This window comes from Miniopterus schreibersii (assembly GCF_964146895.1).
Source record: "Miniopterus schreibersii genome assembly, chromosome: 2".
Classification (NCBI taxonomy): domain Eukaryota; kingdom Metazoa; phylum Chordata; class Mammalia; order Chiroptera; family Miniopteridae; genus Miniopterus; species Miniopterus schreibersii.
Window position 1 is genome coordinate 52,371,777 of NC_138102.1, and position 23,368 is coordinate 52,395,144.

Genomic DNA, 23,368 nt, shown 5'->3' on the forward strand with positions numbered 1-23,368 from the left:
ATAGAACATTCAATTAAGAAAAGGCAGCTGGGAAGGATTTCTGCAGGTACACTATACTGAGAGTGCTCAGTCCCTCTGGAGTTCTCTGAAATTAGATTGCAGCCTGTAAATTAAAACCAGAATCTGAAGTTTGACCTATTAGCCAGATGATGTTGCTTAACATTCCTGAACTTCCGTTTTCTCATCTTTAAAATGGAAATAATGTATGATCTAGATAACTTAGAGGCTGCTTTATTTTATTTTTGTTAATCCTCACCTAGGATATTTTTCCATTGATTTTACATTTTTTTAAATTTATCTTTATTGTTGAAAGTTTTACAGATATCCCCCTTCCCCCCCCCCATTGACCCCCTCCTCCTCACTCCTGCCCACTCCCCAGGTTTTCACCACACTATTGTCTGTGTACAGGTTATGCATGTATGCATATAAATTCTTTGGTTAATCTCTTCCCCCCACCCACCCCCCAAATGATTTTATTTTATTATTATTTTTAAATATTTTCTATGCTTAGATTTTTAAATATATATATATCTTTATTGATTTCAGAGAGAGGAAAGGAGAGGGAGAGAGATAGAAAAATCAATGAGAGAGTCACTGATCGGCTGCCTTCTGCACACCCCCTACTGGGGATCAAGCCTGCAACCCGGGCATGTGCCCTGACTGGGAATCGAACCACGATCTCCTGGTTCTTAGGTCAATGCTCAACTGCTGAGCCACACCCCGCCAGGCCCAATTGGTTTTAGATAGAGTGGAGAGTGGAAGGGAGGGAGAGAGCAAGAGAGAGAAACTTTGGTGTAAGAGAGCCACATCAATTGGTTGTCTTCCACAGGTACCCTGATCATGCCAGGGATCCCACCTGCAAACCCAGCTATGTGCCCTTGACCAGGAATTGAACCTGCCACCCTCTGGTGCTCAGGCCGACACTGTAACCACTGTGCGACACCAGCCAGAGCAGAGGTTTTTTTAGAGGACTGAATATCATGATGATAATAATAGGAGCTAGTATTTACAGAGTACTTAGTATGTTCAGGAATTTTGTTATGTGCTTTTTAAATGTGATCTCATTTAACCTTTAATAAAAACCTTGTGAGACAAATATTAATAGCCTCATTTTTACAGATTAGAAAGCTGCAATTCAGAAAGGCTACCTTTACTGAAGTCACACAGCTGAAGGGTAGAAGAGAGATTTCAATTCAGGCCTGTGTGACTCGAAAGCTTCCAGCACATCATGTTATCCCCTACTGTCATAGTTTCCTACTGTTGCTGGAACAAATTACTACAAACTTTGTGGCTCAACACATCACAAATTTATTCTTAGAGTCTCAAGGTCAGATGTCTGATATGGGTCTCACTGGGCTAAAATTAAGGTGTTGGTAGGGCTATGTTCTGTCTGGAAGCTGTATGGGAGAATCCATTTTCTTTCCTTTTCCAGCTTCCAGAGGCCACCTTCCGTCTTCAAAGCCAGCAACAGCCAACTGAGTCTTCCTCACATCGCATCACTGACAGTTTCTCTTTGACTCTGACTCCTCTGCTGCCATCTTCCACATTTAAGGACTCTTGCAATGACATTGGGCTCATCTGGGTAATGCAGGAACATCTTATTTTAAGGTCCACTGATTAACATACTTAATTCCATCTGCAACCTTAATCTTCCCTTGTCATGTAACCCAACATATTCAGAGATTCTGGGGACTTGGAAGTTGACATGTTTGGGGGGGCCATTATTCTGCATACTACCCCCACTGATGGTATGGTGTGGTATGGTTAGTATAGTATAGTATAGTATAGTATAGTATAGTATAGTATAGTATAGTATAGTATAGTAAATAATGTGTTTAGTGGACAGCTATTGTTTTTGTTTTCCCAGAATCTTTTCACCCAAGTTTTGTTGCATCACCCTCACCTCTATCTTCTATAGGGTACATTTTTTTCACTCCTTTTGCTGCTAGTGACTTTGCCAATCACACAATTCTACCTCTTGTGACCACAACAGGGAGCACAGGGGAAAAATATTAATGCATCACCCTAGACAACATATGATCCAAGCAGGGGAATCAGAGTCCCTGTCTGAGAACCAAGACAGAAGAGCAGCTTCGTCTTTCCCCTTGGATCATGAGCCATAGGCTGTGACCCCAGAGATGCTGGTGGTCATATAGGTATAGGCACATACCTCTCACCCATAACCTATGGAGAAGCCTAAGAGAATGAAGTCAGCAAACAGAAGGCCATACAACTGGGAAACAGAGATCAGACCCTTTTGCTCCAGCCCTACATTTCAGAGGCCACCCCTGTAAGACAATAATTTCTAGTTTGAGTTGGATTTATATTATTTGTTACCCAAAAACCCAAAAATACAAGCTTAAAGTATTTCTTGCTTCATGTGTGCCAATTTTGTTTTCTTAGTTACACTGTAACTCTTGTGAAATCAGAGTTCTTGCCATAGTTCTGTGGACATCCTCCTACACATCTGACAGTACTGGGCTTATTGTAACAGCTTCAAAAGTATTTTCTGATAGCCCTGGCCAATGTGGCTCAGGTGGTTGGGTGTCATCCCATGCACCGGGGGTTGCGGGCTGGATCCTGGTGAGGGGCTTACAGGAGGCGGCTGATGGATCTTGAGTTCTCGTATCAATGTTTCTCTCTCTCTCTCCCTTCTCCTCTCTCTGAAAATTAAAAATTCTTTAAAAAAAGTATTTTCTAATTTATGCATTTTATGTACATATCATAAAATAAAAATATAAATAAAACAAAAGTTATGCCTACCCATCTTTAATTTTAGCATTTTTCTTGACTATTCATAAAATCTATATTTTCTAAGTCTTAAGCTTGCATAAATTCTGATCTTTTGTAAGATGGAGGTCTTAAAAATAAACAGTTGATCACATGTGTTGCTAGAGTGTCAGGAGCACAAGAACAAGAGTAACAATTAGCAGAAATTGGGCTACACACAACTGACATTTTACTCTCCCCAAATTAGATCAATAGATTTTTAGAAATAGATTAAAAAAAAAGCCCAATTAAAAAAAAAAAGTTTTAAAAGGAATGCATAAAAAATGCAGAGAAATACAAAAAATTAACTTTTAAATATATTTCTTTTCATCTTTTGGTAGCATTTTTATATAGTTAAGATTTACATATATGTGTGCATACATGTGTGCCTGTGTGTGTGCACATACAGCCTTCCATGGAGCATAGTTTCCACCATGGATCATAATCTGATGGTAGCCAAGGGTTATAGAAATATTCCCTGACAAATGAAATTGATGCACTGACCAGAAGGATACACCACAGTGTCCTGGGTAAATCCGATGTCATTATTTGAGACATTAAAAACCTGTAACTTTGCCCGGCCGGTGTTGCTCAGTGGTTGCACATCGACCTGTGATCCAGGAGATCACGGTTCGATTCCCCGTCAGGGCACATGCCGGGGTTGTGAGCTCCATCCCCAGTGAGGGGCGTGCAGGAGGCAGCCATCAATGACTCATCATTGATGTTTCTCTCTCTCTCCCTCCCTTTCCTTTCCTCGCTTTGAAATCAATAAAGACATATTAAAACAAACGAACAAAAAACAACAACCCAGTACCTTCTCAAGCTGGAGTCAGAGCAAAGTGGTGAAAGAAAGAGGATTCGGAATGGGAAGTCAGAGGGATTGAAAGTGTGAGGAGGGCTTGCCCTGCCATTCCTGGCTTTGACCGAGGAGGAAGCGGGCCGGAAATGCCAGGGCCTCCAAAGCCGAGAACCCCCATTGGAAAGCCCGCAAGGAAATGGCAACTGCACAGAACTGAGTTCTGCCAGCAGCCCGAAAGTGGCCCCCCTCGCTCCCCACCTCTGCCCCACCCCCGCCTCCGGTGGGCAACCGAGGCAGCCCGGCCATTCTGCCAGCGCGGTGAGATTAGAGAAGACAAAGGAGGCACCGCAGCAAGTTCCTCCATGCGATCCCGCGGGCGGGTAGGAGAGGGAACGGTTTTCCGGAATACTGGGGAGGCAGCTGAGGGCGTTTGGTCTGGCCCATGTGTTAGATAATAGTATTTTATCAGTTTTAAATGTCCTGCGTGTGACAGTTGTGATTTTTTTAGGAGAATGCCTTCGTTCTTAGGAGGTACCTGCTCAAGCGTCATCATTACTATGTAGGTAGCTAGGGTTAAAGCGAATGCGTGAAAATGTTAAGTCGGTGAAGCTAGATGAAGCGGATACCTATGTTTATTAAACTATTTTTGCAACTTTTCTGATTAAAAAACCAACTTTTTCAAAATAAAAAGTTGGCGGGGAAAAAAAGTCTCTTTGGATACTGTGTAGAATGGCTTTGAGATGAGTAGGAAGGAAAGGGGAGGCCGGAGGGGACGCTATGGCTGCAGTCAGGCTGAGGGCTGGAGGGGCAGCGGGACCAAGAAAACAGCTCACCCACCACCGGCGGGGCCCGCGCGGTAAATCCGAGCGACGAAAGCTGATCGTACAACTACGGTTCCCACAGCTGCTCCCTCGCTAGACAAGCTTCTACGGGGAAGGGGGTGTGGTTTTCCAGCCGCTTTTAAATTTAATTAGGATCAACTACTCCCGCCGCCACAAGTCCGCGCTCGCGCAATGGGCGCCGACGGGGGGGGGGGGGGCAGAAAGGAAGAGTCCACCCCTCCAGGGTTAGTAGGGGGAACCGGCATCCTAAAGTTAACAGGTCCTTCCCTGGCAGGACATATCCTAAATATTAGGAACTATATTCCTACTGTAGTTAATTTTTCTCTGCATGGATCCTTAAAATTGATATTTAATTGATATCCTGGGTGACTTACACAAAGATGTTTCTTTCCTGCGCCCCCACGTCCGCTGCGTGCGCCAGGCCGCCGGGCCGGGCAGAGGAAGCGGAAGTGTTGGTGGTTGCGGGAGCGGCCACCTGAGTCGGTGGTGCGATCCCTGGAGAACTTGCCATGGACGCGTCTAACGAGCCGGTTCTGGATGCTAAGGCCAAGGTAAGTCCTGGCCTAGAAGAAGCGGGCTTCTGGTGCGAGAAAGATCGTTTCCTAAATTGTGTTTTTTCTGCTTCCGTTTCAGGTCACCAACCAGGTGAGTGAGTGGCAGCCCCGCCCGGCCCTCAGCCAGCCTCGGTGGGGAGGGGCGGGCTGCGGCGCCTGGCCCGCCTCCGGCCTCGGGGAGCCGGGGACGCCGCCGCCCTGAACCACCCCCCGCTCTCCCGGCTGTCCAAGGCGCGCGTCCGCCAGCCGGTCACGGTCTTCCCCCCACCTGCATTTCTCCTTCCCCTTTGCACCTGAGATGGTAGCCGCTGCCATTATAATTTAACCTCCCCACCCACCCCAGCCGATAGAACACAGACCAAGTATTGTTCTTCACTAGGTGCCATTTCTTCGAAGTTAGATACACAGTGTTTTAGAATGGTTATAGAGGGAAGATATTATGAAAATTTACAAAAACAACACCGCAAATATTTTCTTAGTCTTAAAAACCCGTTAATCTTCCAATGTATATATAGTTACACTAAGAATAAGAATTAGAATTTTTAGATACTCCGTAATCCTGTTTCTTTGTCCAATGTTTTTTCCTATTTTAGATAATAAACTGTTTTTAGACGAATAACTTATAACACACTTCCCAGCAGAGTCAAAACTATGGTATTTTAGGTCAGGAGTCACCCAGGTCCATAGAAAATACTCTAAGAAAGGGCTGAGATAAGAAAGAAAGAGAATACAAGGGGCTGCGAGATGCCCATTGACTGCTCTGTGCCATCTGTCTCCAGTTGATCTGTTGTTTTTGAGGGTTCCTGGGAGGTAGGGGGAACACAGAGAGATAGTAAGCAACACCCTTATCTGGCTTTGCTCAGAGTTAGTATACTTTGATTTAGTCTTTCATAACTCGTTTTATTCACTTACACTCAATCATGTTTATTTGAGTAAGATAGCCTGATATGGAATTATATTAAATTATAGGGTTTTAAAAATAGAACCTTTTTATTTGGGGGGGTGTATTTAAAACAACACAAATTTATTTAATCTTATAGTTCTGGAGAGCAGAAATCCAAAATTAGTGTTGTAGGACTAAAAAGGCAGGGCTGTGTTCCTTCTGGAAGCTCTTGGGGAGAATCTGTTTTCTTGTCTTTTCCAGCTTCTAGAGGTTGCTCACATTCCAGTTGGCTTGTGAGTTCTGCCTCCATCTTCAAAGCACATCATGCCAACCTCTGCTTCTGTTGTTACTTCTTTTTCTGCTGCCATCATCATGTTTTCTGACTCCCTACTATAAGGACTTTGTGATTACAGTGGGTCCATGTGGATAATCTAGGAAACTCCTCACCTCAAGATTCTTAATTTAGTCATATCTACCAAGTCTGTTTTGTCATATAAGATAACATTCACAGGTTTCAGGAACTAGAATGTGGACAACTTTGGGGGGCTGTTCTTCAGCCTACTAATCACTTCCGTGTGGTCATTCACAAGTTACAGGATTGTTAAAATTTACAAAGATAACACCACAAGACAGAAAAAGACAAGATAATTTACAAACAATACTAGAATTAGTATGAGAGTTTAGCAAGGTGATTCAATTGTTTTCTTATATTCGGACACAGAGTTGAAATATATTTTTTAAAAGATACCATTTGCAGTCCTGACCTGTGTGGCTCAGTTGGTTGGAGCATCATCCCGTGCACCAAAAGGTGGTGGGCTCAATTCCTGGTCAGGACACATACCTAGATCACATTTTCAGTCCCCAGTCAGGCGTGTATGGGAGGCAACCGATTGATGTTTCTCTTTCTCCCCCTTTCTCTAAAATCAATAGAAAAAAATTTTTTAAAGATTATCATTTGCAACATTCAGAAAGAAATTAAAAAGTACCTTGTAATAAATCTAACAAAAGATGCTTAAAAGAAAATTATAGAAAGTGATAGACTTCCAGTTTCCAATCCACTATGTATGGAAGTTGGAAGTCATCACTTCATGCTAAAAACAAGCAAAAAGCTGAACAAGGTGAAAAATCAACAACTCTTCTTGGATTGTTAGAAGTCAGGTGACAGGCATACTGCTGCTCCCAAAATTAGAGAGATAGTTGACTACAGAGAATCACAACCTAATGGAATAGAAACCTCTGCAAAAACCAGTGCCAGGGGTAGGAAAACATACTGTAATAGACAAATTGCTGGAGGTTCAGTGTGGACAAGTCTTGAGAGTTAAAGTCTCAGGGCCCCAGTCATTTGGAGGGCCTCCCGCTTTTGTGAATTGTACTTCCAGGAACTCCTAAATTGAACTTTTTAATTCATAGGTTATGATTTTTTGGTGTTACACTCCTAGATAAAATGATTATGTCTATTCAAGAGTATTAATGAAGGAAAAAACTATTACTCAGCTATGAATCATTTACATTTGTAGTATAAGTTGTTTAAATGTACCAGATAATATCTGATATTTAGGGCTATTATTAGTTTGAATTCCTTGAGGGATTATACCTTCTCTCTTTAACTATTTCTCACCGTATATGAATTATCCAGGTTAATTGGACCACACCTCCAGTGAGAGTTTGCAACCCCCATATAATCCATCAGCATACTCTTTCTCTGTCGTTAAAAATACACTCTAAATTCACCGCACTTTGCTGACACTTGAGCCCAAGTCACCATCCTCTTTCCTAGACTGCTGCAATAGACTTCCAGTTGGGTTTCCTTGCTTTCCTTCTTAAACTTAAGGCCCTGACCAGCAGTCTGGGTGTACCTTTTGCTGTCTAAGTTAGACCAGGTCTCTTCTCTGCTGGAAGCCTTTAACAGATTCCTATCACACTAGGAAAAAGACTTAACTATTTACTTTGGCCTACAGACCCCAAAATGGATTCCTCATCTCTTCCCATTCATGCCACTCCAGCCTCATGGGCCTCATTGTTCTCTCAACACACGCCAGGCATGTTTCTCCCTCGGTCCCAGAACACTCTTTTCTTGATATCCATGTGGCTTTTTCCTTTGCTTTATTCAGGTCTCTTTCTACCCAGACCAGCTCTTCAAAGAGGTCTCCTCCACAGGCTCTATCTAACCAGCATTTCTGCTCACTCTATCTCATCCCTTTTTTTTTTTTTTTTTTTTTACACTTTTTATAACTTTACAACTTTTATATGTTTATTATCTGTCTTCCCCACTAGAATGTAAGTTCCTGAGGTCAGGAACTTTGTTTTATTCTTTTTAATATCCCCAGTGCCTAGAACATAGTATTATTTAATAAATACTTATTGAATAATAGGGCATAGAGACATAGTAACTTGTCCAAACCCATGGACAAGGTAGGAGAGGTTATAAGGTAGGAGAGCTGAGATTCAAACACAGATCTGACTTTAGAATCTGCTTATTAAATTTAACAAACCATGATGCTATATTGCACACCAGAGGTCAAAGATTATCTATTCACATTCTGATACTTAGAATCTTTTTTTTTTTTTTAAGTAATTCGTGACTCTTATTTAGATGACTAATTAGTACCCTTCATAGATGAATGATTGTTCCTATTGCTTCCACATTATTTCTTTCCTTCTTGCCAGTTTTATGGTATAAATTAAAAGAAGTGTTTTATTGACACATAATATCTAGTGCCATTTTTCCCTCTTCCCATATATAAAAAAAATGACTTAAATTTTGTACAGTGTATGTAGTAGTTCATAAACGTATGACTGGTTTTGTTCTTCTATGTATTATGTTGGATGTACCAGCTACCCCTAAGGCATTTACAGTCGGGAGGATGGGGGAGAGAAACACCCATAGATGACTAGTATACGAAGCAGAATGTTCTAAGTGCTAGATTATAAGAAGTGATATAGAACATTCATAGGAAGGTTGAGTAAACCAGAAAGGACTTCACAGAACAGGTAGAATTGGAGAGGAGTTTTGAATTTTAAGATGTTTGAGAGTTGAATGCCAAAAGGAATGAACAGCATGGTTGAAAGTTAATTTTCAAGAAGGGGTGCAGTCCAGTTTGAGTACAAGTGGGAAAGCTCTTTGGGACTGCTGTGACATGACTTTAATGCTAGATAAATGGTTGGTAACTAACTGTTGAGGCAGTGGACTTTACAGGTTTGTACTGCTCATAATAGATTTTGTTAATATATAAGCAGTGTTTAAAGTCTATACTCTGCATTAGAGCCGAGAAAGACTGTAGGCAAGAAACTAATTAGGAGGCTGCAGTAAAATTCAAGGCAAGATTTTAAAAATAGAGTTGGAGTAGGTTTGTAGTAGTAAGATTGGGAAGAAGTATCAGTGGCATTGGCTGGAATAAAATCTTGAGTACCCAATAATTCATACATGTTTTGAGTAAGAGAGAGAAAAATCAAAGTTGGCTGAAGTTCAGATGTGAGTCACTAGAAGAATGGGGGTCATCAGTAGAAATGAAATGAGGGTGAAAAACATTTTTGAGGAAAGATGATTCATGTTTGGTGTTGCCGGGCAGTTGCTCTATGAACTTGCTAGTAGTGAATGTGCTTAATGGGAAGGACTTTATTTTTCTGTATTATTTTTAACTCATAGGTTACTTTGGGTACCTGAAATATTTTTTGTTTTTTTGTATTTGCTAAGGTTTCTGTAAACTAATATAATAGTTCAGATTATATACTTATGAGAATACGCTTTTGAGAAGTTATATATCATGTTAAGCTTATTGATAAAGTTATTTTCTGCTAATTGTGTTTGCTCTGCTTTAGTTTACCTATTGCTGCATAACAAACTATGCAAAACTTAGTGACTTGAAACAACTATTTAATTATCTCTTGTGACTCTGTGGGTTAATTGGGTTTAGCTGAGTGGTGGTTTCTACTCCCTATCATTTCAACCAGATCTTTAGTCATGCAGGAGCCTAATTGGGCCAGAAATCAAGAGGGCTCACTCGCATGGCTCAGCGATGACTCTAGCTGAGAGCTCAGCTAGAGCTGATAATTGGAGTGACTAGGTTCTCCCTCGGATGGCTGTCCACATCATGGTGGCTGGCTTCCAAAAGGGAGAATCCCAAGAGCCGGCATTCCTTGAAGAAGGAGACAGACACTTCGGTTCCCATAAGGCCTATGCTCGAGGATTCCAGAAAGCCTCTTCTGCCATATTCTGCTGGTCAGAGCAATCACAGGGACAGCTCGGATTCACACAGAAGGAAAATAAGCTCCATTTCTTGATGTGAGGAGCAACATGTACATATACTGATTTTTAGAAGCTGTCTTTGGAGACCAGTTAACAGGAGTTCTAAACATATTAATTCAGTAAATACTTATTGGAACATTCACTTTGTACCACTTATTGTTCAATATCTAAACTAGGCTCCTGCCCTCTTGAAGGCTGCATTTCCTTTGGGAGACAGGTCGTAAATAAGTGAACATGATGATTTCAGATAATGGTAAGTGTTATTAAGAAAGTAAAGCAAAGTATGGAGGAAGGTGCCATTAAACAAGATAAGGAAGGCTGGTGAGTTAGCAGATGTTTCCCTGAGCTAGAGCTAATAGGAATTCCTAAACAGAAATTTGGTAATAACTCATGCCTTAATCCATTTCCACATATATGTTAACACAGGTGTAACAGTACTGTCCAATAGAACTTTCTGCAATGATGGAAATGTTCTGTGTTGGCACTGTCCAGTGTGGTAGCACTAGCCACATGTGACCGTTGGGCACTTGATATGTAGCTAGTACAATTAAGAACTGAATTTTTTATCCTATTTTTAATTAAATAATCACATTTGGCCTAGTGGTTACTGTATGGGACAGCTCAGGTCTAACATGTAGAAGATGCTAAACATTCTTGACCCATTCCATACCTATCTACTTATATTTGATATACTAGAACTTAAGTTTAATTCCAAATAGCAGTCATGTTGCAGCTAGGTATAATTGAAAATGTGTGCGTATGGAATCAGACAAATTTGGATTGGAATACCAGTTCTACTAGTTTTGTTTTCCTTGGACCCAGTTGTTTAATCAGTCTTTTCCTCATAACACTTTTGAGAGAGATTAATGTGTGCAGAACACTTAACATTCTTCCCTTTTGAAAATTTTGATTTTAAAAAGGAGAGAACATAAAAGTGTATTCTGTGAGTCTAGCTATAAAAATTACATACTAAGACTAGAAGTGGGGGCACAGGAATAAGAAAATAGTTTTTAGGATGGAGTTGTACATGGTTATTTTTCTAATTTTCTCACGTGTTATGTTTTGAAAAATAAAGATTAAATTTAAAATGAAATGGTCTTTATCAATTTTATCTTTATAGGGAGTGTTTATAGTGATATTTTTATATTACTAAAAACTTCAGCTACCATATTAGTCAATTTTTAGTGTGACTGACTACAGCTAATTTCTTTGTTCACCTTTTAATCAACATTTGCTTTCTGATTATTTTTCTTCTGTGTATTCATTTCACTTCTGGATTTTTTTTTTTTAATCCTCACCTGAGGATATTTTTTCCATTGCTTTTCAGAGAGAGTGGAAGGGAGGGGGGCGGAGAGAGAGAAACACCCACTAGTTGCCTCCCTCAGGCACCCCGACAGGTAGTGGGGAACAAACTTGTAACCCAGGTATGTGCCCTTGACTCGGAATGGAATCCGAGACCCTTAGGTGTGTGGGCTGACACTCTAACCACTGAACCACACCGGCCAGAGCACTTCTGGGTGTTTTTATATTTTTTTCACTACTAACTTTTTTCTTTGTAAATTATTTTCTTCATTCTATAAGAATTTTGAGGCTACATTACTTCATAATATTCTCCATAGTGATAAGTGTGCTATTTTGATTTTTTAAAATTCTTTTTAAAGATCTATGCAATTAATTTCTATTTAAGGCTAAACCACATTTAAAAGGTTTGCTTTACATTTGCATTTAAATGTTCAGTTTAGAATTTGGGAAATTCTCATCTCATAAACCTATCCTAACTTTCTTTACCTCTGAATGCTTGCTTGGCACAGTAAGTGTCTGAATGGCAGCTCTCCCTATTTCTTCACCTGCCAGTTCCTCCGTTGTGAGTGGATTCCATCATTGTGTTCCTTAATTGGTTTTCTGCTTGAAATGCTCTAGATAATTCAGAGTTTTATTTCAGACTTTGAGAGTCACATAAGCAATGTTTTACTCTACCATTTTACTGTGGACAGTAAAACTGGAACTTCTTGCATCAAGGAGTTGTACAAGCTGAATACATTAAAAAAGTGTCTAGTTAAATTTTTGGATATCACCATTGAACTAATACTAAGACTCTACCTCTAATCATGAAGTCCCTTGAATTGTGTTCTTGGATTTTTATCCACTTATTGAACATTTTTACTTAGATACTCCTTTTCACGACTTGGTGATATCTGTACTTTATATAAAGCCCTGATTGATACATGATATCAGAATTCTCCCAGTCATCTGGGCTTAAATTTTTTTTTTTTTTTTAAATATCTTTATTGATTTCAGAGAGAGGAAGGGAGAGGGAGCGAGAGAGAGAGAAACATCAATGATGAGAGCGTCATTGATCAGCTGCAGCCCGCAACCCGGGCATGTGCCCTGACCGGGAATCGAACCCTGATCTCCTGGATCCTAGGTCGATGCTCAACCACTGAGCCACGCCCAGCCGGGCTGGGCTTAAATTTTATAGTTGTCTTTGATACCTCCCATAACTGTGTAGACAGTCATCAAAACCTAGTGATTCATTCTATATAGCTTCAGCTCAATCCTACTTGTCACCACCTTTGTTCAGCACTTAAAACTTTAAACCTGGATTATTGTGTTCTGCTGCCACCAGATGAATATTTTTTAATCAATACAGTACTGCATATCATTCTCTGTGAGTCCCTATTGCCTACAGGAAAAGTTTAAATGACTTATGTGATATGTTGTTTTCCATAATAGCAGACTATCTGAGAGTATTTTTGGAAACCTCTGAAAACATACAATTTGCAAACAATTAGTGGCTTCTTAATCACTTTTCTCAGCTTTATTTTCCATACTTCCTTACAAGAGACTTCCACTTTAAGACAGGTAAATGTGCTGTTCCTTAACCAGATACTGATTATTTTTTATCTCTGGTTGGCTTAGCTTAATATTTATTAAGCATTTATTCTTTGGTAGGTGTGTATTTAGGGAATATATAAGTAAGCCATATTTTTTGCTCATTTTCAGTTCTGTTTATTTTTCAAAACTGAGTTTAAATTTATCCCTTCCATAATGCTTTCCCTTGATCACCCAGACTTAAAATAACTTTTTTCAAAAAGTTATCTTTACTGTTGAAAATATTACAGATGTCCCCCCACCATTGATCCCCTCTACCCTGCATCCACCCCACCCTTTTCAACTGAGAACTCACATATCCCCACCCCACTATATGTGCAAAATAACATATATACAAAACACATGGACAGATTAATGAATTATTTTAATTTTTCCAGTTTTATTGAGATATAATTGACATAGAGCGCTGTATAAGTTTAAGGTACACCACATGATGACTCAACATACATATATTGTGAGGTGATTACCACAGTAAATTTAGTTAACCTTCATCTCATAGTTACAAAAAAGAGTAATTTAAAACAATATCTGTGTAACCACAAACAAAACTCAAGAAATGGAGCATTACCAGTACCTAGAAGTCTAACAACATGCCCCTCAATAAAACTTCCTCCTTCCTCCTTCCTCCTTCCTTCCCTTGCTTTCGTGATAATCATATCCTTGCTTCTCCTTACAATTTGCCATCTCTGTGTGCGTCCCTAAACTATCACATTTCCTGTTTCTCAAGTTTAAGTGAATGGAATTCCATAATCTTGTGACTTGTTTCTTTCGGCACTTTCGGTGTTAAGTGTAGCTAAAGCTACAAGGAACATTCTGGTATATGTATCCTGTGTACATATGCACAAGTTTTTCTAGGTTATATTCATAGTTAAATCACTGGATCATAGGGTATGCATAACTTCAGCTTTCCTAAGTAAAGCCAGTTTTCCAAAAGAATGGCCCAATTTAGACTCCCATCAACAGCATATGATACATCATTTTTCCTAATACTTAGAATGATCAGACTTAAAATTTTGTTGTTTTGGTAGGTGTGTAGTGGTATTTATTTCAGTTATTTCATTTCCTCTTTATATTTTGTAGTTCCTTTGTTACGTATCTGCTATCATTTCTCTATTTTTCTGTGGGACACTTTTATTTAAAATGTACCTATACAATCTTTTTACTTATTAAATACATTAACCTTTTATCAGCATCAGCCTGACCTTAATGCTGTAGCCGATTGGTCTAAAACCAGTTCGAGACAGGAGGAAATTTTGGTGCTCACACCAGTCCCACATTATATAAAAATAAATTTATTAACAAGCAAAGCTTTTACACAGCATTAATTTGGTAGCAAAAGGTGTAAGTCTGTAAACACATATTTTTTGTGAGTGCCTGCTAATTCCTCCACTCACGGTCTTATGTTTTAGAGTCAGTATTAAGAGCTGCATTTAGTCAACCTTGTTTTATGCCATAGCAACACTGAACAATCATTGACAGGAATTAGCTAAAAAGTATTGAGGCAGCCAGTAGTCAATAAGCATGTAATCTTTGGAGTCAAACAGACTTTGGTGTCAGTTGTGATTCCAGAAATATGTGACCTTGTGCACATCATCTAAGCTATCAGAAATTCAGTTGTGTCATCTGCAAAATGGAAATAATAGCCTATAATGTTATGATGATTCAGTGAGGCATTTAATACATGTAAACTGCATAGCACATCACCTGGCAGGTGCCCATCGTCAACAATGATGCAATCTAAAACCACCCATCACCCAGTATTTACGCTAATGTAAGGTTTCAGGTCTGAGGACTGTGGTGAGGAAGGAAACTGGAATGGTTCCCCTGTGTGCCTCAATCCAATATGAAGATGGTATATAATTCATCTTCCATGTTAGGACTTTTAGGTTGTGGAATAGGGGAAGGCATACATAGCAGGGAAAAGGTAAAAGACTGTCCAAAGCTTTGAGAGTCCTCTTAAGTGCAGGAGCAAAATGAAAGGAAACCCAGTACTGCCACTGTCTTTCTTCCATTACACATCTGGTGGAGATTTTTGTTTTCTTCCTTTTGTAATTATGACAGTATTGTTTTTCTAACTCTGTTTATATCCCTTATTGCCTCTCTCCATTTTCATTTGGTTGTTGTTCCCCCAGAAATATTAAAATGAAGATATTTTCTTTTATTATGATTGGCAAATGTTGAATGTGAGAGCAATAAAATTAAATATCTGCATTCAAAGCAATATGATTACTGATGTATTGTTTTGTACTGTTTCATTACAGCTTTTAGATTTTCAGTGGAAACTGGGTATGGCTGTGAGCTCAGACAGTTGCAGATCACTTAAGTATCCTTTTGTTGCGGTGATGCTAAAGGTGGCAGATCATTCAGGCCAAGTAAAGACCAAGTCTTTTGAAATGACAATTCCACAGTTTCAGGTGTGTGATTTTAACTCATTCAGTTTTAGCTCATTGTTCTGTAATTGCTGCTTAAAATGATGTATAAAGTCTTTCTTAAGGGGGAACATTAATTGTATTTACAGTTGTTATGATGTGCTTTATATTTATTAGTACAAAAGATCTGGATCTGTTTTCTTTGGGAATTTGATAAATTATTTTCAATATAATATGCTGAATTTGCATACTGTGACATTTGATCACTTTCACAGTACTTTTCTGTAGTATATTTAGGAAGTTTTCATCTTCTCAGGCAGGATAGTTACTTTGCTTTTAATTGTTTTATTCTTATTCATTTTAGGCTTAATATTTGAGAATGATAAGCTAAATGAATCTTATTTTGAGTAGTGTTAACCTTGAATCTTCTGACTAATAGTGTTTATAAAACGCATATCAGAACACCAGTACTTAATGACTAGTTCTGTTAGCGAGAGGTTTGAGTAACTGAATAGTATAAGAATCGTGTTACTCCTATTATCATTTTACTTCTTTTCCATAAGGAAGGAAGAAAAAAAGGGGTAGGTGAGAAATTAGATTTTCTTTTAAATGTACATTCAGGGAAATGTTTTGTCATTGACTCATTTAACTGGCCTTACGGTTTTAATTTTGTTTGTTTTGGTTTCTTTGTGAGTGAATTGATAAATTCACAGCAGTTAGTACTCTTCAGAAAAATCTCTCATATACCACTTTTCCCTCTCAGCTAGGTATAATTGACAAATAAAAATTGTATATATCTAAGGTATACAAGGTGATGTTTTGGTATACATATACATTGTGAAATGATTACCACAATCAAGCTAATTAAAATATCCGTCACCTCACATAGTTACCTTTTTTGTGTGTCTGTGTGATGAGAACACTTAAGATCTGTTCTCCTAGCAAATTTCAAGCATATGACACATTGTTATTAACTATAGTCACCGTGCTGTACGTTATGTCTCCAGAATTTACTCATTTTATAACTGAAAGTGTGTACCTTTGACAAACGTCTCATTTTCTGCACTCCCCAGCCCTGGCAACCAGTCTACTTTCTGTTACTATGAGTTCTACTTTTTTAGATTGCACATATAAGGGAAAGCATGCAGTGTTTGTCTTTCTGTGTCTGGCTTGTTTCACTTAGATGTCCTCCAGGTTCATTCATATTGTCAAAAGAGCAGGATTTCCTTCTTTCTAAGGATGAGTAGTACTCTGTTCTCTAACTTTGTATACGTATGTGTGTGTATATATATATTTATAGATTTTATATTATATATATTTTTACATATATATTTTTATATCACATCTTCTTTATCCATTCATTTGTCAGCAAACATTTAGGTTGTTTCCATACCTTGGTTATTGTGAGTAATGCTGCAATGAACATAGGAGTGCAGATATCTCTTTGAGATAGTGATTTTATTTCCTTTGGAACAGAAGTGGGATTGCTGGATCATATGGTAGTTCTGTTTTACAAATTACATTTTAAGGTTTTTTTTTCTCCCCTTTGATTTCTTTCTTTTAAAACTGATATCTCTGCTTTAGACTCAACATTAATAATGCTAATTAGTATCTTGAAAGGAATTAGGACCTCATTAAGAAGAAAATAAATGTAGTATATTGTGATATGTGAGTAGACTTAAACTGAATATAAGGACCCAAGCAATTTCAAAGGAGAATATAGGTTTCAATTCTTTCTATAATTCAGAATCCTGGCCTAATTCTTATTTATTTATTTATTTATTTATTTATTTATTTAAATATATCTTTATTGATTTCAGAGAGAGGAAGAGAGAGAGAGAAACATCAATGATGAGAGTCATCATTGATTGGCTGCCTCCTGCATGCCCCTGACCGGGGATCCAGCCTGCAACCCAGGGATTTTCCCCCAACCCTGGGAATCAAACTAAGATCTCCTGGATCCTAGGTCAGTGCTCAACCACTGAGCCATGCCCAGCCAGCCCTAATTCTTATTTTTCTGTGCAGCCTTTATGCTCTCTGACTCCACCTACAGAATGTTTTTTCTCATAGGAAAAACACACAAATGGGGCAACTCTTCTAAAGTTAGATTTTACATGGCTAAGCATGCAACCAAGCAAACAGAGCCTACTAGTCATATTATATACAGGACTGAGACCTGGGAACATTCTTTGAGCTTTTATTTTTAGAGAGAGAACAAGGGAGAGGGAGAGACAGAGAGAAACATTGATATGAGAGGGAAACATCGATGGGCTGCCTCCTGCATGCACCCTACCAGGGACTGAGCTGGCAACCCAAGCATGTAGGACAGTGGTGGATAGTTAATAAATCTTTCTGGTGTGATCTCAAAAGACCTTTCTTGTATGCATTTTGAAAAGTTTAGTCATGTCCTAATTATCCAACTGCAATATTTTTGCTTATAGTACGAAATTATGCCTCTTTTTTTCTTAGAGTAACCTTTAATAATAGTTGAGAATATCACATTAAAATGTAATCTTAATGCTATATGGTCTCCGGTGGACAGATATTATTATCCCTAAAAGCAAAATTAATATTATTTTTCTCTTTTCTCTCCAGAATTTCTACAGACAGTTCAAGGAAATTGCTGCAATTATTGAAACTGTGTGAAAACTGATTATTTTGTTGGTAAATTGCTACCATCATTCTAAAATCATGGACTTCACTTTCTGCAATATAACTATATGAGGATCAGGTGATTTTTATTAAAAGAAAATTGCACTTTTGTTTTTCCATTTTTTTTAAATAATAAAAAAATTAAACAGGAATTATATAAGAGGTGATCAATGCACTTATCCATGTGAATGTACCAAAAGCCACTGAATTTGTTTTCAGTGGAAGTGGAGTTCTTGGGGTGCCATGGGGAAAAGAATTTTCTGAGGTCCTCACAGTTAGCATGGAGTATCATTGAAAACTTTACTGATGATATAAAATTAAGGGGGTTCCCCTCCAAGGTCCCATCTCTGACTGTGCCCACCATGGAAAAAGTCCAGTCTTGTCTTGAGCAGGGCCAGGATTAAGGCCACTGCCCAGAGTTTCCAGTCCATATTAAAACACAGTCCAGTCCAGCATCTGGCTATTCCCAGCTGTACTCCATTGCGTGCGGGCCATGCGGCTGCTTAAGGCCATGTGGCTATGGACAGGGAACAGGCACACATGGGTCACAGAGCAGGAGAGCCAGAGGGAATAAGGAGCACGAAGAGAGGGAACTCCTTGTCTGGGGATCTTACCTTCTAAGATTTCAAAGGCTTGCAGTGGCTCCACCCTCCTAGCCAGTTTTAGTTTTCTCAGGCTAGACTGACAGCACCTCCCCTTGGTCACCCCAACCTCACTGTGCATGCTCCCATGCCCCTCTTTGTTCCATCCCTACTCCCAGTGATCCGCAGGGCATGGACTGGTGGTTCCGTGGGTAGTGGGAACTAGCTTCCTGGTGAAGCTGCCCAGATGACCATGCTTATAATGTCGGGCTTCCCCTTTGCTCTCTTCCTGTTATTAATATTAACTGGATAGTTATGACGGTAACAAGTTGAACACTTTAAAGGGGGAACTCAGTGGTATGTGAATTACGTATCAATAAAAAAATCAGACTACTAAATGATTGAAAACATTGAAAAGGATGACCTTACTTTATAAATTCAACGTTATAACGTTCAAGTACTGTAAAAGCAGTCATTGAGCAGAGTGAGGTGGCTCTTCTCAAACGTTCGAAATCAGGTTAGGATTAACCATTGTTTCCCTATGTTGGCCAAGCATTCTTCATATTTGTAGAAATATCAGGTACATGCACAGAAGTAGAAAGATAAGTTTTATTCTGAGTTCTATATGCAACTGAGTTAACCTGTTAGTAATGTTAATGTTACACATGATCTTTGTTGAATTTAAATATATTAAAATAAAGTTGCTTAGTAATTCTGAAGATTGATTCTGACTTAACTACATTGCTCTGAATATATTGTGTTTTAGTAAATAAATAAATTTATAAACCAATTGTTAAAATGTTTTATGAGGCTGCAGCAATCAACACATACAGCATTGCTTAGGAATGAGCGAATTGATCCCTGGAATAGACTAGGTGGCTAGGAATAGAGCAAGACGTTTGGGCAAGGATGGTATATTTCAGTTCGGTGGGAAAACGTAATTATTTAATAAATGATACTAGCAGTCACAATATTTGCAAAAATAAATTCCAGATGGATTAATGACTTAAATAGAAGTTTTAGAGAATATTCTTGTTAACTAAGGCTTGGGAAGACAGCAACCCCCCCAACTATAATATAAAACAAATGTATTCGAAAATAAAAATTAAAAAATTATTTGTAGAAAAATAATAGGCCATAAACAAAGACAAAATACAAATGCTAGGTTGATCTATAGCTTTTCGTTTCTAAGAGGAATAGATTGTGACTGAGCTTAACAAGCACAACACAATTATTTTAATATATTCTGCTACCAAGACAGGTTAACATAAGAATCAGATTTGTGTGGAAAAAAGGCAAGGTAGTCACATTTATTTAAAGGGATTGAAACTTCCAATGTACTGCTGGCTTGTTTTTAAAAGTGCTTAAGCAGAATTATCTTTTATAATAATTTGTAAAAATTATTTTGTAATTTAGACTTTAAAAAATGAACTTTAATTTTTTAGAAGTTTTAGATTTGTAGGAAAAAAATGAGAAGATTGTACAGAGTTCCTTCATACCCCACACTCAGTTTCCGCTAATTAACATCTTACATTAGTATGATACATTAGTTATCACTGATGAGCCAATGGTGATACATTAGATTTCTTTAGTTATTACCTAATATATTTTTCTGTTTCAGGATCCCATCCAGAACATCATTACATTTAGTAGTCATGTGACAGTTTCTAAGGGTTTTCTTGTTTTTGTTGACCTGACAGTTTTGGGGAGTACTGGTCAGGTATATGTAGGACCTGCCTCAAATGGGGATTTGATGTTTTTCTGGACTGGAGTGATGAGTATTTGGGAGGAAGTCACAGAGATAAGGTGCCATTTTCTTCATATTATGTCAAGGGTATATACTAGCAATATGATTTATGACTTGATGTTGACCTGGATAACTGCTGAAGTGGTGTTTGTTAGGTTTCTCCACTATAAAGTTCCTCTTTTTTCCCTTCTTTCCATACTTTGCTCATTGGAAGGAAGTCACTATCTGTAGCCGATACTTAAGGAGTATGCAGTTATGTGCCCCTTCTTTTATGATGAAGTAGCTATATATTTTATTTGGAATTCTTATGTGAGGGATTTGTCTCTTTTCCACAATTATTAGTTATTTATATCAGTATGAACTCATGGGTATTTATTTTACACTTGGGATCATAATTGAATACTCTTGTTGCTCAAATCATTCCAACTTTGGCCATTGGGAGCTCTTTCATTTGGCTCCTGTGCCCCTTTGATATCACCCCTGGCCTTTTTTATTGAGGATTTCCCTACATTCTGTCACTTGACACTACAAGATGCCACCGGCTCATTTGTATATTTTCTGTCCCAGTCCTAGAGTCAGCTCTTTCTCCCAGGAGGCCTGATTCTTTTTACTGGACAAGGGTGTTAGAAACAAAGATCTGGGTTCTAGGTATGCTCTATATTTTAGGTTTTGAGATTGTTAAAAATTAGGAGTCTGATGTACAGCATGGTGACTATAGTTAACAATACTGTATTATATATTTGAAAGTTGCTAGGAGAGTAAATCTTAAAAGTTCTCATCACAAGAAAAACAATTTAGAACTGTGTGAGGTGATGGGTGTTAACTTATTGTGGTAATCATTTCACAGTATACAGTTATACATACACCAAATCATGTTGTATACCTTAAACTAATACACTGTTATGTCAGTTATAGCTCAAGAAAGCTGAGGGAGGGGAGGGTATTTAGAAGTCTGAAAGAAAAATTCTGCTGCTGAGATTGGTCAGACCACAAAATCGGGCCCATGTTTTAGGACTGGTGAGAAAGATGACCTGGACTCAGTTAATGTTACTATCGTTTCAGTTTACAAGTGAACCAGCTGACACACGGCAAAATAATATATATGGGAGCATGGGTGCAAGAAAGTGGTTATATCTTCCTGGTGTGGTGGGCTAAGTAAGATAGTGGATATGATGGCTCTCTGGAAGTCATCAAGGGCTCCAGACTCCTTATGTAGATGACCAGCTGCCACGTCCTCCCCCAACCATGTCGTCTGACAAAATCCGGACGTGGAGAGGAAGCTTCAAGGAAGGCGTCTTCTGGGGAGAGGACGTGGCATGTGGGTGGGAGTAACTGGCTTAATGGGAATATCCCTTCTCTTCCTTGGAGGGGGATTTGGGGTCGTAAAATCAATAACTAACCTGGGAATGGTAAACAATGTTCTCACTTCTGAAGAAATCCTGATTTCCCCAAGTCCAGTCACTGTCACATGTGCCGGATGCTTTAACAAATAGTTATTAGAAGTAGCTAGGAAAATTCCCCTGGCGCCCCCAGTAAGGAATTTACGGAGGAACTAGGGAAAGCTGAGCTCACGCAGCCGCCTAGCCTCAAGTGCCTCCGCCTATGATTGTCGAGGACAGGAAAAGGCCATCGCCCCTTGCCTACTGTACAAGGACCACCCTGGGTAGCATATAGAGTAAATGGCAGATTGTGGCATCCCCCTAAAAAGGGCTAACAGTATGGAAAGGCTACCAGACCGTCCTCAGCCTTACACAGGTGCTTACAATGAGAACGGTATCAGAATAGTTAGTGTAAACAGAAGGCATGTTCAGTATGAGAGCCTGCCCTTCATGAAACGCTTGGCAAGGCAGCGGGCACGCTGGTGCTCGCTCCCAAAGAAACAAAAGAAAAGCATTCTTAAGCAGTTAATCAATAGCTATGGCAAAAGGCACTCTGTTCTTAGAAGAAAATGGCAAGAAGAATATAATAGCTTAAGAATAGGTCCATAGTTGAAATATAACCATAAGAAGTAGTAACCACAGGCAAATATTATATAAAATTTCTGTCTCACAAACTAATATGTTACTGCTGCAAACAAAGCCACATCTATCACTCTATAGGTCACTGATTTTTCCTTTCTCCTCTATTCTAATAAATAAAAGTCAAAATTGTTCCGTTCTGATGAAATTGAAACTTGTATTGTTTAACCTGTGAATAATATTTCTTGCTTGCTAACCGAAAAAATGTAATCGTAGCCAAAAAAGAAAGTATAAAAGCTTATGTTGATTCTCAATAAAGTGGAACAGTGTCACACCACCTCCGAGTCGTGTAGTCTGCTGTCTCCCAGCGCCGACGCCTTGCCCACCTTCGGCACCCCTGACTCCCGCTGCGGCTGGACCGTGGCAACCAGCCATCCTCAACATCTGGATTCCATCTTATAAAAAACATAGCTGCTCCAATTCCTGCCATCACATCTACGTACCAATCAGCAGAAGAGAGAAAGGGAACGGTAAAATGAGTTTATATTTTTCCATATAAACTCATGTCCTGGGTTTCTCATTCTGCTTACATCCCATTGGCGAGAACCTATTCATGTGGCCACAGCTGCAAAGGAGACTAGAAAATGTCTGTAGCTGGGTAGCTATGTGCCGGATTAAAAGTTCTATTGCTATGTTACAACACTGTAACCAAAATCAAAACAAGTTACAATTATAATCAATTGTTACAGATTTTTAAACTTACAATGCTTAAGGAATCCCTAAATTTTCATTAGCAATGCATTTATAGACCATTTGTTATGGAGTGCAAATTTCTAACCCTCCAATTAAGTGATTATTTTCAAAATAGGTTGGGGGACTGTGTTGGGAGTCCTTAAGACCATCCTTAGTTTTGGTAATTCTGTAGGATAACCCCAGACTCTCAGCATCTAGTCATACTCACAGCTATGATTTATTACCGTGAAAGGATGTAAACAAAACCAGCAAGGAGAAAAGGCACACGGGGTGAAGTCTGTGGTAAACCAGATGCAAGCTTCTGTGGAGTCACACAGTGGAGT

At 38.9% G+C, this 23,368-nt stretch overlaps 2 protein-coding genes across 2 annotated transcripts in view; both read left to right on the forward strand.

Annotated features, from left to right (window-relative positions):
• Positions 1 to 23,368, forward strand: part of TBC1D4 (TBC1 domain family member 4) — a 309,453-nt gene that overhangs the window by 97,628 nt on the left and 188,457 nt on the right. The window lies entirely within an intron of this gene.
• On the forward strand, positions 4,861 to 19,377 carry COMMD6 (COMM domain containing 6). Its single transcript, XM_081130091.1, has 4 exons — positions 4,861 to 4,961; positions 5,044 to 5,055; positions 15,247 to 15,399; positions 17,950 to 19,377. The coding sequence occupies exons 1-4, from the start codon at positions 4,920 to 4,922 to the stop codon at positions 17,998 to 18,000; spliced, it is 258 nt and encodes an 85-aa protein (XP_080986217.1). The 5' UTR covers positions 4,861 to 4,919; the 3' UTR covers positions 18,001 to 19,377.

What these genes read in the sequence shown, in the direction of transcription:
- COMMD6 (XM_081130091.1), top strand. Translation starts at nt 4,920, where the DNA reads ATGGACGCGTCTAACGAGCCGGTTCTGGATGCTAAGGCCAAG. An exon ending in TGACAATTCCACAGTTTCAG is followed by an intron (nt 15,400 to 17,949) that starts GTGTGTGATTTT and finishes TTTTCTCTCCAG; the next exon opens with AATTTCTACAGACAGTTCAA.